Source organism: Pseudophryne corroboree, chromosome 12, assembly GCF_028390025.1.
Source record: "Pseudophryne corroboree isolate aPseCor3 chromosome 12, aPseCor3.hap2, whole genome shotgun sequence".
Lineage (NCBI taxonomy): Eukaryota > Metazoa > Chordata > Amphibia > Anura > Myobatrachidae > Pseudophryne > Pseudophryne corroboree.
The window spans coordinates 114,390,551-114,407,349 of record NC_086455.1 but is presented as its reverse complement, the minus strand read 5'-3'; the positions used below and the strand labels follow the sequence as shown (position 1 = coordinate 114,407,349).

General features: G+C 48.6%; 1 protein-coding gene across 3 annotated transcripts in view; it reads left to right on the top strand.

Moving 5' to 3' along the window:
* BAZ1A (bromodomain adjacent to zinc finger domain 1A) overlaps nt 1–16,799 on the top strand; it is a 284,468-nt gene that overhangs the window by 25,212 nt on the left and 242,457 nt on the right. For all 3 annotated transcript variants that reach the window (XM_063947878.1, XM_063947879.1, XM_063947877.1), the window contains exon 6: nt 2,357–2,444. In XM_063947878.1, coding sequence (XP_063803948.1) covers nt 2,357–2,444 — 88 coding nt within the window. The remainder of the gene's footprint in view (nt 1–2,356; nt 2,445–16,799) is intronic.

Sequence of the window (16,799 nt, the reverse complement as noted above, 5' to 3'; positions counted from 1 at the left end):
GGGCCTAGTATCCGAATCTTCAGGAATTGCTCATAGAAGATCCCTGGCCTCTTCCTCTCGGAGAGGATCTGTTCCTGCAGGGGCCGTGCGTCTTCCAGGACTTACCGCGGTTGCGTTTGACTGCGTAGAGGTTGAACGCCAAATCCTAGCTCGAAAGGGTATTCCCGGGGAAGTCATCCCCACTCTCCTCAAGGCTAGAAAGGAGGTCACGGCGAAGCATTATCACCCTATTTGGAGAAAGTATGTGTCTTGGTGTGAAGCCAAGAAGGCTCCTACGGAAGAGTTTCAGCTGGGTCGTTTCCTCCATTTTTTGCAAGCAGGTGTGGATGCAGGCCTGAAATTAGGTTCCATTAAAGTGCAGATTTTGGCTTTATCTATTTTCTTTCAAAAAGAATTGGCCGCCCTTCCAGAGGTTCAGACTTTCGTGAAGGGAGTACTGCACATCCATCCTCCGTTTGTGCCACCTGTGGCACCATGGGATCTTGACGTAGTTTTGCAATTTCTTATATCTCACTGGTTTGAACCTTTGCGAAAAGTTGAGTTGAAATTTCTCACTTGGAAAGTGGTCATGCTTTTGGCCTTGGCGTCCGCAAGACGGGTGTCTGAATTGGCGGCTTTGTCTCACAAGAGCCCCTATTTGATTTTCCATGTGGATAGAGCGGAATTGAGATCTCGTCAACAGTTTCTGCCGAAGGTGGTTTCTTCGTTTCACATAAACCAACCTATTGTGGTACCTGTGGCTACGGATGCCTTGGCTGTTTCAAAATCTCTCGATGTAGTCAGAGCTTTGAAAATTTATGTCGCTAGAACGGCTGAAATTAGGAAATCAGAGGCTCTGTTTGTCCTATATGCTCACAACAAAATTTGGGCTCCTGCTTCCAAGCAGACTATTGCCCGCTGGATCTACAATGTAATACGATTCGCATGCTCATTATACGGATGGATTGCCGTTGCCGAAGTCAGTGAAAGCCCATTCTACCAGGAAGGTGGGCTCATCCTGGGCGGCTGCCCGAGGAGTCTTGGCGCTTCAACTTTGCCGAGCAGCTACGTGGTTGGGTTCAAACACTTTTGCTAAGTTCTACAAGTTTGATACCCTGGCTGATGGGGACCTCATGTTTGCTCAATCGGTGCTGCAGAGTCATCCACACTCTCCCGCCCGGTCTGGAGCTTTGGTATAGACCCCATGGTCCTTTTGGAGTCCCCAGCATCCTCTAGGACGTAAGAGAAAATAGGATTTTAATACCTACCGGTAAATCCTTTTCTCCTAGTCCGTAGAGGATGCTGGGCGCCGTCTCTGTGCGGACTGTTTTTGCAGTGTTATTGATAGTTATTGCTTCTGTTACACGGAGGTTGTGTATCGGTTATGTTCAGCTTGTTGCTGTTTTTAGTTCATGCTGTTAACTGGTATTGCTTAATAGCCATGTTGTACGGTGTGTTGTGGTGTGAGCTGGTATGTTTCCCACCCTCGTTTAACAAATCCTTTTCCTCGAAATGTCCGTCTCCCTGGGTACAGTTCTTATAACTGAGGTCTGGAGGAGGGGCATAGAGGGAGGAGCCAGTTCACACCCATTCAAAGTCTTATAGTGTGCCCATGTCTCCTGCGGATCCCTTCTATACCCCATGGTCCTTTTGGAGTCCCCAGCATCCTCTACGGACTAGGAGAAAAGGATTTACCGGTAGGTATTAAAATCTTATTATAGCTGGTTCGGGCAGTGTGTTGTGCATACACCCTGCCGGATCCGTCGTAACTTACACCACGAACTGGGCAGTCATTTACATGCGCCCAGTTCAGCCGTCGGTCACTGTCGGCTGCTGCAGCATGTGTACGCCGACCGCCCGTAACCCAATGACGCACCAGTCATTCTGTAGATATATTGGTCCTCGTGTGTGCTGCAAGGCCGACACGACATGTCTGTGAACGACAGCGTTCACAAACATATCGCTGGGACACACTGGCTGATGGGCCAGCGATATATTGGTCAGTGTGTACACAGCATCAGTCTTTCTGTGTGCTGTGCTGCTATATCCACTTCTGTAGTGAAACTTTTATCATAGTGAATGAAAGAACCCCAAGTGTTAGAGACTGTGTATCCCTGTGATATCTAAACCTATGGTGTCTAAATATGCTGCTTACTAAAAGCAGTGGCTTTACAAGAAACAATGTTAAGATGCTTAGAAGTAATATCCTTTCCACAAACTGTAATGATTTTATTCATTTATAAAGTGAAAGTATATCTTAAATATAGGTAAGATTGTATTAGACAATTAAGTACTTTATTCCATTCAAGAAAAATAAATTTTAAAGATACTTAGTTTTTCCATTGTATTTAAAAAAAATATTTAATTTTTTTTCTAGTCGAAAGCCTTCTTTGTTTTCTAAAGAGAGACTGAAATATTTCCTGAAGCTGCACTGTGAAACTCAGAATGGAATGGTTATACCCAAGGTAGTAATGTTAACGTGTACAGTATATTATTGTCTAAAGATATATGTTAATGGTGAAAGAGTATTGTAGTATTTACATTTTTTTTTTCTTACGTAGGTTTTGTTTTTTATTATAAACACCGGTAGCATGTATTGTAAGCCCTACTACTTGTAGGTTTGCTATGAAGGGCTTGATCCAATTAGATGCAAGTTTGCAAAAGCAATCTCGCATCATTAAACTCTCATGGAGCACACGATTGGAAAAAAAAAGATCAATTAAATTTATTTTCTCTAACATCCATATGGGATACTGGGGTCATTCTTTAATACGATTGGGTATAGTGGGTCTCCGCAGGAGGCAAGGCACATAAAGTCTTCAGCAGGCTGTTCTGGCTCCTCCACTGTGACTGTATATGTGTAAAACCCCCGCCATTTTTTAGTCAGAAACAGTGGGACAGAAGCCCGCCGCTGAGGGGGCGGGGCCTTCTTCCTCAGCACACCAGCGCCATTTCTCTTCACAGCTCTGCTGGAAGGACGCTCCCCAGGCTCTCCCCTGCAGTCTCCTGGCACTAAGAGGGTAAAAAGAGAGGGGGGGCACATAAATTTAGGCAAAAGGTGTATTGATACAGCAGCTATTGGGAAAAATTCACTTCTGGTAGTGTGTATCCCTGTGTATATAGTGCTGTGGTGTGTGCTGGCATACTCTTTCTCTGTCTCCCCATAGACCTTGTGGGGACCTGTCCTCAGTCAGAGCATTCCCTGTGTGTGTGTGTGTGTGTGCTGTGTGTCGGTACAGCTGTGTCGACATGTTTGATGAGGGTTACGTGGAGGCGGAGCAAGTGCAGATAAATGTGGTGTCCCCCCTGTCGGTGCCGACACCTGATTGGATGGATATGTGGAAGGTCTTAAATGACAATGTAAACTCATTACATAAGAGATTTGATTATGTTGCTGCCGGGGGACAGCCGGGCTCTCAACCCGGGCCTGCCCAGGCGCCTCAGGCTGTCAGCGTCTCAAAAACGCCCACTATCTCAGTTGGTTGACACAGATGTCGACACGGAGTCCGACTCCAGCGTCGACGAGGATGAGGCACTATTACAGCCCAAAATGACTAAGGCCATCCGATACATGATTATTGCAATGAAAAATGTATTACACATTTCAGAGGCTGACCCTGTCCCTGACAAGAGGGTAAATATGTTTGGGGAGAAAAAGCAGCCAGTGACTTTTCCCCCGTCACATGAATTAAATGAGTTATGTGAAGAAGCGTGGTCTTCCCCTGATAAGAAAGTGGTGATTCCCAAGAGAATACTAATGGCGTACCCTTTCCCGCCAACGGATAGGTTACGCTGGGAATCCTCCCCTAGGGTTGACAAGGCCCTGACGCGCTTATCTAAAAGAGTGGCCCTGTCGTCTCAGGATACGGCCGCCCTAAAGGAACCTGCGGATAGGAAGCAGGAAGGTATCTTGAAGTCTGTGTATACGTACTCTACTGAGACCGGCTATTGCTTCAGCTTGGATGTGCAGTGCTGTTGCAGCATGGACAGATACTCTGTCAGAGGGGTTGGATACCCTGGACAGGGATACCGTATTGCTAACACTTAGCCATATTAAAGACGTCGTCTTATATATGCGGGATGCCCAGAGGGACATTTTGCCTGCTGGGCTCTCGAATAAATGCAATGTCCATTCTTATGGTCTTATGGACTCTGCAATGGACAGGGGATGCCGACTCTAAAAAACACATGGAGGTTTTGCCTTTATAAGGGTGAGGAATTGTTTGGGGACGGTCTCTCGGACCTCGTATCCACAGCGACAGCTGGAAAGTCGACTTTCTTGCCACAGGTTTCCTCGCAGCCTAAGAAAGCACCGTATTACCAAATGCAGTCCTTTCGTTCTCAAAAACGCAAGAGAGTCAGAGGTGCATCCTTTCTTGCCAGAGGCAGGGGTAGAGGAAAGAAGCTGCACCATGCAGCCAGTTCTCAGGAACAAAAGTCCTCCCCTGCTTCCACTAAGTCCACCGCATGACGCTGGGGCTCCACAGGCGGAGCCAGGAGCGGTGGGGGCGCGTCTCCGAAATTTCTGCAACCAGTGGGTTCGCTCACAAGTGGATCCTTGGGCTATACAAATTGTATCTCAGGGATATAAGCTGGAATTCGAAGTGACGCCCCCTCACCGTTACCTAAAATCCGCCTTGCCAGCTTCTCCCACGGGTAGGGAGATAGTCCTGACGGCTATTCACAAGCTGTACCTCCAGCAAGTGATAATAATGGTACCCCCCCCTTCAGCAGGGAAGGGGTTACTATTCCACACTGTTTGTGGTACCGAAACCGGACGGTTCGGTAAGACCCATTCTAAATTTAAAATCCTTGAACATTTACATGAAAAAGTTCAGGTTCAAAATGGAATCGCTCAGAGCGGTCATTGCCAGCCTGGAAGAGGGGGATTTTATGGTATCTCTGGACATCAAGGATGCGTACTTGCATGTCCCCATTTATCCGCCTCACCAGGAGTACCTCAGGTTTGTGGTACAGGACTGTCATTACCAATTCCAGACGTTGCCGTTTGGTCTATCCACGGCACCGAGGGTCTTTACCAAGATAATGGCGGAGATGATGGTACTTCTCCGGAAGCAAGGAGTTACAGTTATCCCGTACTTGGACGATCTCCTCATAAAGGCGAGGTCCATAGAGCAGTTGTTGGTCAGCGTAGCGCACTCTCAGGAAGTGTTGCTACGGCACGGCTGGATTCTGAATATTCCAAAGTCGCAGCTGATTCCTACGACGCGTCTGCCCTTCCTGGGCATGATTCTGGACACAGAACAGAAGAAGGTATTTCTCCCGGAGGAGAAGGCTCAGGAGTTAGTGACCATGGTCAGGGATCTCCTGAAACCAAAACAGGTGTCGGTGCATCACTGCACGCGAGTCCTGGGAAAGATGGTAGCGTCATACGAAGCCATTCCTTTCGGCAGGTTCCATGCCAGGATCTTTCAGTGTGATCTGTTGGACAAGTGGTCCGGATCGCATCTTCAGATGCATCGGCTGATCGCCCTGTCCCTGAGGGCCAGGGTGTCTCTTCTGTGGTGGCTGCAGAGTGCTCATCTTCTCGAGGGCCGCAGGTTCTGCATACAGGACTGGGTCCTGGTGACCACGGATGCAAGCCTCCGCGGATGGGGGGCAGTCACTCAGGGAAGAAACTTCCAGGGGCTGTGGTCAAGTCAGGAGACTCGTCTGCACATAAACATACTGTAATTAAGGGCCATATACAACGCCCTGAGTCAAGCGGAGCCCCTGCTTCGAGACCAACCAGTGCTGATTCAGTCAGACAACATCACGGCAGTCGCCCATGTAAACCGACAGGGCGGCACAAGAAGCAGGGTGGCGATGGCGGAAGCCACAAGGATTCTTGGTTGGGCGGAGAATCACGTACAAGCACTGTCAGCAGTGTTCATTCCGGGAGTGGACAACTGGGAAGCAGACTTCCTCAGCAGGCACGACCTCCACCCGGGAGAGTGGGGACTTCATCAAGAAGTCTTCGAGCACATTGCAAATCGGTGGGAACGGCCACAAGTGGACATGATGGCGTCCCGCCTAAACAAAAAGCTAAAAAAAATATTGCGCCAGGTCAAGGGACCCTCAGGTGATAGCTGTGGACGCACTGGTAACTCCGTGGGTGTTCCAGTCGGTATATGTGTTTCCTCCTCTTCCTCTCATACACAAGGTACTGAGAATAGTAAGAAAAAGAGGAGTGAGAACGATACTCATTGTTCCGGATTGGCCAAGAAGGACTTGGTACCCAGAACTTCAAGAGATGGTCACAGAGGACCCATGGCCTCTGCCTCTCAGACAGGACCTGTTGCAGCAGGGGCCCTGTCTGTTCCAAGACTTACCGCGGCTGCGTTTGACGGCATGGCGGTTGAACGCCGGATCCTAGCGGAAAAGGGTATACCGGATGAAGTAATTCCTACGCTGATAAGAGCTAGGAAGGATTTGACAGCAAAGCACTATCACCGCATATGGCGGAAATATGTTGCTTGGTGTGAGGCCAGGAAGGCCCCTACAGAGGACTTCCAGTTGGGTCGTTTTCTGCATTTCCTACAGTCAGGTGTGACTATGGGCCTCAAATTAGGGTCCATAAAGGTTCAGATCTCGGCCCTATCCATTTTCTTTCAAAAAGAGTGCTGCATATTCAGCCTCCTTTTGTGCCACCAGTGGCACCTTGGGATCTTAACGTTGTGTTGGATTTCCTGAAATCCCACTGGTTTGAGCCACTTAAGACCGTGGAGCTAAAATATCTCACGTGGAAAGTGGTCATGCTATTGGCCTTAGCTTCGGCTAGGCGTGTGTCAGAATTGGCGGCTTTGTCATGTAAAAGCCCCTATCTGATCTTCCATATGGACAGGGCAGAATTACGGACTCGTCCGCAATTTCTCCCTAAGGTGGTATCATCGTTTCATTTGAACCAACCTATTGTGGTGCCTGCGGCTACTAGGGACTTGGAGAATTCCAAGTTGCTGGACGTAGTCCGGGCTTTGAAAATTTATGTTTCCAGAACGGCGGGAGTCAGAAAGTCTGACTCGCTGTTTATTCTGTATGCAGCCAACAAGGTTGGCGCTCCTGCTTCGAAGCAGACTATTGCTCGCTGGATCTGTAGCACGATTCAGCTGGCTCACTCTGCGGCTGGATTGCCGCATCCAAAATCGGTAAAAGCCCATTCCACAAGGAAGGTGGGCTCTTCTTGGGCGGCTGCCCGAGGGGTCTCGGCTTTACAGCTTTGCCGAGCTGCTACTTGGTCGGGTTCAAACACATTTGCTAAGTTCTACAAGTTTGATACCCTGGCTGAGGAGGACCTTGAGTTTGCTCATTCGGTGCTGCAGAGTCATCCGCACTCTCCCGCCCGTTTGGGAGCTTTGGTATAATCCCCATGGTCCTTACGGAGTCCCCAGCATCCACTAGGACGTCAGAGAAAATAAGAATTTACTCACCGGTAATTCTATTTCTCGTAGTCCGTAGTGGATGCTGGGCGCCCGTCCCAAGTGCGGACTTCTTCTGCAATACGTGTATATAGTTATTGCTTACTAAAGGGTTATTGTTATGAGCCATCCGTTGATTGAGGCTCAGTTGTTGTTCATACTGTTAACTGGGTATGGTTTCACAAGTTATACGGTGTGATTGGTGTGGCTGGTATGAGTCTTACCTTGGATTTCAAATACTTTCCTTGTAGTGTCAGCTCTTCCGGGCACAGTTTCCCTAACTGAGGTCTGGAGCGGGGCATAGAGGGAGGAGCCAGTGCACACCAGATAGTACCTAATCTTTCTTTTAGAGTGCCCAGTCTCCTGTGGAGCCCGTCTATTCCCCATGGTCCTTACGGAGTCCCCAGCATCCACTACGGACTACGAGAAATAGAATTACCGGTGAGTAAATTCTTTTCTCTAACGTCCTAGTGGATGCTGGGGACTCCGTCAGGACCATGGGGAATAGCGGCTCCGCAGGAGACAGGGCACAAAAAGTAAGCTTTTAGGATCACATGGTGTGTACTGGCTCCTCCCCCTATGACCCTCCTCCAAGCCTCAGTTAGGTTTTTGTGCCCGTCCGAGCAGGGTGCAATCTAGGTGGCTCTCATAAAGAGCTGCTTAGAAAAAGTTTTTTAGGTTTCTTATTTTCAGTGAGTCCTGCTGGCAACAGGCTCACTGCTACGAGGGACTTAGGGGAGAGAAGTGAACTCACCTGCGTGCAGGATGGATTTGCTTCTTAGGCTACTGGACACCATTAGCTCCAGAGGAATCGAACACAGGCCCAGCCATGGAGTCCGGTCCCGGAGCCGTGCCGCCGACGCCCCTTGCAGATGCCGAAGTTGAAGAGGTCCAGAGGTCCGGAAACAGGCGGCAGAAGACTTTCAGTCTTCATAAGGTAGCGCACAGCACTGCAGCTGTGCGCCATTGTTGTCGGCACACTTCACACCAGCGGTCACTGAGGGTGCAGGGCGCTGGGGGGGGCGCCCTGGGCAGCAATGTATAATACCTTTTTCTATGGCTAAAATACATCACATATAGCCCTTGAGGCTATATGGATGTATTTAACCCCTGCCATATATCGCAAACTCCGGGAGAAGAGCCCGCCGTTTTAGGGGGCGGGGCCTATTCTCCTCAGCACACAGCGCCATTTTCCTGCTCAGCTCCGCTGTGAGGAAGGCTCCCAGGACTCTCCCCTGCACTGCACTACAGAAACAGGGTAAAACAGAGAAGGGGGGCATATTTTGGCGATATTTTTATATATTAAGCGCATATAACAGAAACAACACCTTTTAGGGTTGTTTATATACATTTTTATAGCGCTTTGGTGTGTGCTGGCAAACTCTCCCTCTGTCTCCACAAAGGGCTAGTGGGGTCCTGTCTTCGATAAGAGCATTCCCTGTGTGTCTGCTGTGTGTCGGTACGTGTGTGTCGACATGTATGAGGACGATGTTGGTGTGGAGGCGGAGCAATTGCCGGTAATGGTGATGTCACCCCCTAGGGAGTCGACACCGGAATGGATGGCTTTAATTATGGAATTACGTGATAATGTTAGCACGCTGCAAAAGTCAGTTGACGACATGAGACGGTCGGAAAACCAGTTAGTACCTGTCCAGGCGTCTCAGGCACCGTCAGGGGCTGTAAAACGTCCCTTACCTCAGTCAGTCGACACAGGTACCGACACAGATGAATCTAGTGTCGACGGTGAAGAAAGAAACGTATTTTCCAATAGGGCCACACGTTATATGATCACGGCAATGAAGGAGGCTTTGCATATCTCTGATACTGCAGGTACCTCAAAGGGGGGTATTATGTGGGGTGTGAAAAAACTACCTGTAGCTTTTCCAGAATCAGAGGAATTGAATGACGTGTGTGATGAAGCGTGGGTTAACCCCGATAGAAAACTGCTAATTTCAAAGAAGTTATTGGCATTATACCCTTTCCCACCAGAGGTTAGGGCGCGCTGGGAAACACCCCCTAGGGTGGATAAGGCGCTCACACGCTTATCAAAACAAGTGGCGTTACCGTCTCCTGATACGGCCGCCCTCAAGGATCCAGCTGATAGGAGCCTGGAAACTACCCTGAAGAGTATATACACACATACTGGTGTTATACTGCGACCAGCAATAGCCTCAGCCTGGATGTGCAGTGCTGGGGTGGTGTGGTCGGATTCCCTGACTGAAAATATTGATACCCTGGATAGGGACAGTATTTTATTGACTATAGAGCAATTAAAGGATGGTTTTTCTTTATATGCGAGATGCTCAGAGGGATATTTGCACTCTGGCATCGAGAGTAAGTGCGATGTCCATATCTGCCAGAAGAAGTTATGGACGCGACAGTGGTCAGGTGATGCGGATTCCAAACGGCATATGGAAGTATTGCCGTATAAAGGAGAGGAATTATTTGGGGTCGGTCTATCGGATCTGGTGGCCACGGCAACAGCCGGAAAATCCACTTTTTTTACCTCAGGTCACCTCCCAACAGAAAAAGACACCGTCTTTTCAGCCGCAGTAATTTGGTTCCTGTAAGAACAAGCGGGCAAAAGGACAGTCATATTTGCCCAGAGGCAAAGGAAGGGGTAAGAGGGTGCAGCAAGCAACTACTTCCCACGAACAGAAGCCCTCCCCGGCTTCTACAAAGCCCTCAGCATGACGCTGGGGCTGTGCAAGCGGACTCAGGGGCGGTGGGGGGTCGACTAAAGATTTTCAGCACACAGTGGGCGCGCTCACAGGTGGACCCTTGGATCCTGCAGGTAGTATCTCAGGGTTACAAGTTGGAATTCGAAAAGTCTCCCCCTCGCCGGTTCCTAAAGTCTGCTTTACCAACGTCTCCCTCAGAAAGGGCGACGGTATTGGAAGCCATTCACAAGCTGTATTCTCAGCAGGTGATAGTCAAGGTACCCCTCCTACAACAGGGAAAGGGGTATTATTCCACACTATTTGTGGTACCGAAGCCGGACGGTTCGGTAAGACCTATTCTAAATCTGAAATCCTTGAACCTGTACATACAGAAATTCAAGTTCAAGATGGAGTAACTCAGAGCAGTGATAGCGAATCTGGAAGAAGGGGACTTCATGGTGTCCCTGGACATAAAAGATGCTTATCTGCATGTCCCAATTTACCCTTCACACCAAGGGTATCTCAGGTTCGTGATACAAAACTGTCGTCATCAGTTTCAAACGCTGCCGTTTGGTTTGTCCACGGCACCTCGGGTCTTTACCAAGGTAATGACCGAAATGATGGTTCTTCTACGAAGAAAAGGCGTATTAATTATCCCTTACTTGGACGATCTCCTGATAAGGGCAAGGTCCAGAGAACAGCTGGAAGTCGGAGTAGCACTAACCCAAGTAGTGCTTCAACAACACGGGTGGATTCTGAATCTTCCAAAATCTCAATTGACCCCGACGACACGTCTGCTGTTCCTGGGAATGATTCTGGACACTGTTCAGAAAAAGGTGTTTCTCTCGGAGGAGAAAGCAAGGGAGTTATCCGAACTTGTCAGGAACCTCCTAAAACCAGGAAATGTGTCAGTACATCAATGCACAAGAGTCCTGGGAAAGATGGTGGCTTCTTACGAAGCAATTCCATTCGGCAGATTCCACGCACGAATATTTCAGTGGGATCTGCTGGACAAATGGTCCGGATCGCATCTGCACATGCATCAGCGGATAACACTGTCACCAAGAACAAGGGTGTCTCTTCTGTGGTGGTTGCAGAGTGCCCATCTGTTAGAGGGCCGCAGATTCGGCATACAGGACTGGGTCCTGGTGACTACGGATGCCAGCCTACGAGGCTGGGGAGCAGTCACACAGGGAAGAAACTTCCAGGGCGTGTGGTCGAACCTGGAGACGTCTCTTCACATAAATATACTGGAGCTAAGAGCGATTTACAATGCTCTAAGCCTGGCAAAACCGCTGCTTCAGGGTCAGCCGGTGTTGATCCAGTCGGACAACATCACGGCAGTCGCCCACGTAAACAGACAGGGCGGCACGAGAAGCAGAAGAGCAATGACAGAAGCTGCAAGGATTCTTCGCTGGGCGGAAAATCATGTCATAGCACTGTCAGCAGTGTTCATTCCGGGAGTGGACAACTGGGAAGCAGACTTCCTCAGCAGACACGACCTCCACCCGGGAGAGTGGGGACTTCATCCAGAAGTCTTCCACATGATTGTGAACCGTTGGGAAAAACCAAAGCTGGACAGATATTGCGCCAGGTCAAGAGACCCTCAGGCAATAGCTGTGGACGCTCTGGTAACACCGTGGGTGTACCAGTCCGTGTATGTGTTTCCTCCTCTGCCTCTCATACCAAAGGTACTGAGAATTATACGGCTACGGGGAGTAAGAACAATACTCGTGGCTCCGGATTGGCCGAGAAGGACTTGGTACCCGGAACTTCAAGAGATGCTCACGGAAGAGCCGTGGCCTCTACCGTTAAGAAGGGATCTGCTTCAGCAGGGACCTTGTATGTTCCAAGACTTACCGCGACTGCGTTTGACGGCATGGCGGTTGAACGCCGGATTCTAAAAGAAAAGGGCATTCCAGAGGAAGTTATTCCTACCTTGATTAAAGCCAGGAAGGAAGTGACCGCACAACATTATCACCGCATTTGGAGAAAATATGTTGCGTGGTGTGAGGCCAAGAAGGCCCCAACGGAGGAATTTCAATTGGGTCGATTCCTACATTTCCTGCAGGCAGGATTGTCTATGGGCCTCAAAGTGGGGTCTATTAAGGTTCAAATTTCGGCCTTATCGATTTTCTTCCAGAAAGAATTGGCTTCAGTGCCTGAAGTACAAACCTTTGTCAAAGGTGTACTACATATACAGCCCCCGATTGTGCCTCCAGTGGCACCGTGGGATCTCAACGTAGTTTTGGATTTTCTCAAATCCCATTGGTTTGAGCCGCTCAAATCGGTAGATTTGAAGTATCTTACATGGAAAGTAACCATGCTACTGGCCCTGGCTTCAGCCAGGAGAGTATCAGAGTTGGCGGCTTTATCGTACAAAAGCCCATATCTGATTTTCCATTCGGACAGGGCAGAACTGCGGACGCGTCCTCAGTTTCTGCCTAAGGTGGTTTCGGCTTTTCACTTGAACCAGCCTATTGTGGTGCCTGCGGCTACTAGCGACTTGGAGGACTCCAAGTTGCTGGACGTTGTCAGAGCATTGAAAATATATATTTCAAGGACGGCTGGAGTCAGAAAATCTGACTCGCTGTTTATCCTGTATGCACCCAACAAGATGGGTGCTCCTGCGTCTAAGCAGACGATTGCTCGTTGGATCTGTAGCACAATCCAACTTGCACATTCTGTGGCAGGCCTGCCACAGCCTAAATCTGTAAATGCCCACTCCACAAGGAAGGTGGGCTCATCTTGGGCGGCTGCCCGAGGGGTCTCGGCATTACAACTTTGCCGAGCAGCTACGTGGTCAGGGGAGAACACGTTTGTAAAATTTTACAAATTTGATTCTCTGGCTAAGGAGGACCTGGAGTTCTCTCATTCAGTGCTGCAGAGTCATCCGCACTCTCCCGCCCGTTTGGGAGCTTTGGTATAATCCCCATGGTCCTGACGGAGTCCCCAGCATCCACTAGGACGTTAGAGAAAATAAGAATTTACTTACCGATAATTATATTTCTCATAGTCCGTAGTGGATGCTGGGCGCCCATCCCAAGTGCGGATTGTCTGCAATACTTGTACATAGTTATTGTTACAAAAATCGGGTTATTATTGTTGTGAGCCATCTTTTCAGAGGCTTCTTCGTTGTTATCATACTGTTAACTGGGTTCAAATCACAAGTTGTACGGTGTGATTGGTGTGGCTGGTATGAGTCTTACCCGGGATTCAAGATCCTTCCTTATTGTGTACGCTCGTCCGGGCACAGTACCTAACTGAGGCTTGGAGGAGGGTCATAGGGGGAGGAGCCAGTACACACCATGTGATCCTAAAAGCTTACTTTTTGTGCCCTGTCTCCTGCGGAGCCGCTATTCCCCATGGTCCTGACGGAGTCCCCAGCATCCACTACGGACTATGAGAAATAGAATTATCGGTAAGTAAATTCTTATTATTTTTTTTATACCATTTAGGTAAATCCGTTCAGTTGGGAGCTTGTGGCGCAAAGATGGTATCTCACTCATTCCTTCTTTAGCCTGCCTGATCGTGTACAACAAGTCAACTGTCCAACTGTTCTTAATCATAGCTAACCTGAAACCTTGTCAACATTAGGGTAGTCTGACACTTCACTCAGATTTCTTGAGGAGTCCGAAGCACAGATCTTACAGGCGGTGGTTATGACTGGTGTGTCAGGTCCTTTTTCTGTCGATCTTGTGGTGCATAATGTTGTTCAGCATAAGGGTCAACACTGTTCAGTTTTCCTTAAATTGTATATTCCAAATACAATCATTGGTCATTCCAATTGGGTCACTGTGACCACGTATGTGAGTCTCCTAGACTTGGGTGCCGTTTTTCCTTCAGGACCTTTTTGACACCATCGCTGACTGCATCGCACATCGGTGTGCTCAAGCTCCAAAACAGTTTTCCGACTCTTGGGAGCTCCATCCATCAGGCTGGGAAAACCTGTTAACATTTTGCTGGACAGTTCGGCAGTGTAACACCATGGTGGTGTTAAGTCATCGCAGGCGCACAATGAGTGGGACTGCTATAACAAAGGCAGCCAGACTTTCTTCCTGGGCACAGGTTTTTGATCCACACTCCTCGCTGTGTTTGTTCCAGGGTGTGCGAACTTGACAAATGGGCTTCCTCAGGAAGAACACATTTCTCCCAGGGTAAGCATCTCTCAATCCAGTGGTCCTCCAGCAGTTGCTTCAGAACTAAGGCCTTCTGCGAGTGGTTCTCATGCCCTCTCTACACTCGTTCGAGGTTCCATAATGTTGCACAGGATCCAGGTATCGAATAGCTTATGCTGTGGATGCCATGCCTATTCTAGGGAATTTTTATCTAGCGCATTTATTTTCACTGACCCCAATGTTACCTCGGGTTCTCAAGCAAGCCAGGATTTCCCAGATATGGGTAATCCTAGTGACTTCACATTGGCTGCGCAAGTCATCATGTGCCAAGATTCCCAGAATGTCGGTAGGTCTCCAGTGGCGTCTTCCACTTAGACCAGACCGACTGCAAAATGCTCCTTTGCTACAATTGCTACATGAGATTATTCCTCTGTTGGCTTTACCGGTTTCGTTATTGTAACATGCTTTTCGAGGTTAAGTTTTTTTGTTTTTTTCCTCTCTCTCGGCAGTCTGTACTACTATATGCCTATTATCTCAGAGTTTGGCAACGCCATTTCTCTTATGTCCAAGAGGATGCTGAGGTTCATTTAGTACCATGGGGTATAGACGGTCCTTTGGGAGCCACTGGTACTTTAAGAGTTTAATAGTGTGGGCTGGCTCCTCCCTCTATGCCCCTCCTACCAGACTCCTACGGACTATGAGAAAAGGATTTACCAGTAGGTAATTTTAAAATCCTATATTTATTTTATTTTGTACAATGGAAGTGCATTTTGGTTTTCTATTCAGAAGGTAGAAATATAGTTAAGGGCAGTACAGATGGTGTAATGGGAGGGGGGGGGGGGGGGGGGGGCGGGCTGGGAGACTGGCTAAAATGCATTGTACCAAGCTCTTATGTGAGGCTACAAACATGGAGAGACATGGCCAGTATAAGTGTAAAACAGTAGCTCTGGCGCCATGGCAGGGGACGGAGCTACATGAGAGCGTGCTCAGCGGCATTTTGTCTTCCTCTGCATAGCAGCAGCCTCAACAGCTCCTCCATAAGTCACTGGATCACTGGTACCGGGTGTAGAGGGGGAGAGCTGCTATAGTGTGCACAAGTAACATCCCTCTGAGGGATTTTTCATAATATATTCTCACTGTTTACATATAAAATACTGACAGCCTCACTGGGGCTGTGCAGTGGTGGGTGCGCTGGTGTCCTCTCTCTCCTGTGTCTCCTCTCACATGCAATAGGACAGGCTTGTATTGTATTTCAGGCTGTGTTGTATGTGTATTGTACCTGTTTTTCTTATTCAATATGGTAAAACAGAAGTTATGCAGTGTTTATAATGCTAGATTCTCTCCTAGTCCATCTGGCTCAATATCATGTGAGCAGTGTAGTCAGTCCTCTCAGAATGCTGATAACAATGTGGGGGAGAGTCCTCCTGGTTGGGGGCTATCAAAACTACGATGTCTGATATGTCATCTCAACTCGCTGCAAATGCAAATAAGACTCAGGAACTGCAACAAGCAGTGGTAAATCTAACTGCTAAACATTCCCCCCTGTCTGCTTCAGTGGCACAAAAACGTGCTCTACCTGCACTTCTAGCAGATACTGATGATGGGGATGATGTGTACCCCATAAGTGGGGATCCAACCCCTATCCAGGGTATTGAACCCCTCATATTGGCTATTCGGGATGTGTTAAGGCTCCCCCTGGAGGATGCTAATACTCAGCAGTCCTTTATCCTCTCACAAGACAATCTGACAGTCACATTTCCTGATTCCAAGGAATTGGATGACTTATTTTAAAATAGCCTGCAAAAATCCAGATAAAAAATATCAGGTGTCCAAACGGTTTCTGCATACATTCCTTTCGGGTGATAGGACCTTGGCTACTACTGTAACTTTTCTAAAACACATTCAGAACACGTCAAGAGTCCTCTGTGACTCCTCCCTTAAAAAGATTGGCAATATTAATGCTAGGACCTCTGCTATGGCTGTGTCTGCGCGCAGAGCCATATGGTTGCATCAGTGGATTGCGGACGCTGACTCCAAACATCATGTGGAATCTCTTCCCTTCACAGGTGAATGGCTCTTTGGAGGTGAATTGGACGCTTGGATCTCCAAAGCTACTGCTGGGAAATCCACGTTTCTCCCTTCAGTAGCTCCGCCTCCTAGACGTACCTATCCGGGACCGTCTACTCAGTCCTTTCAATCCTCTAGATTTCGATCTAGGGCCAGGGGGGCCTCCAACGCAGCTAGAGGCACCAGTGGTAAGCCTAAGAAACCAACCGTTGCCGGATCTCCGGATCAGTGCACAAGTTCGCCTTCCGCAAAGACTTACGCATGACTGTGCCCACCCACCCTGAGGGGACCTCGTGGTGGGAGCTTGGTTACGTCACTTCAGCCACATCTGTGACAGTTCCTGCCAAGATGCTTGGGTATGTGACCTTATCTCTCAAGGTTACAAGCTGGAGTTCGACTGTGCTCCTCCCCAACAATTTTTCAAATCAGGCTTACCAGCTTTGGAAAATTATGCGAGGTATGCTGCTACTGGCCATCAACAAGTTGGTCCAGTCCCAGGTCATTGTTCCAGTACCCCTACAACAACGACAAGGTTACTACTCCAGTATGTTCGTGGTACC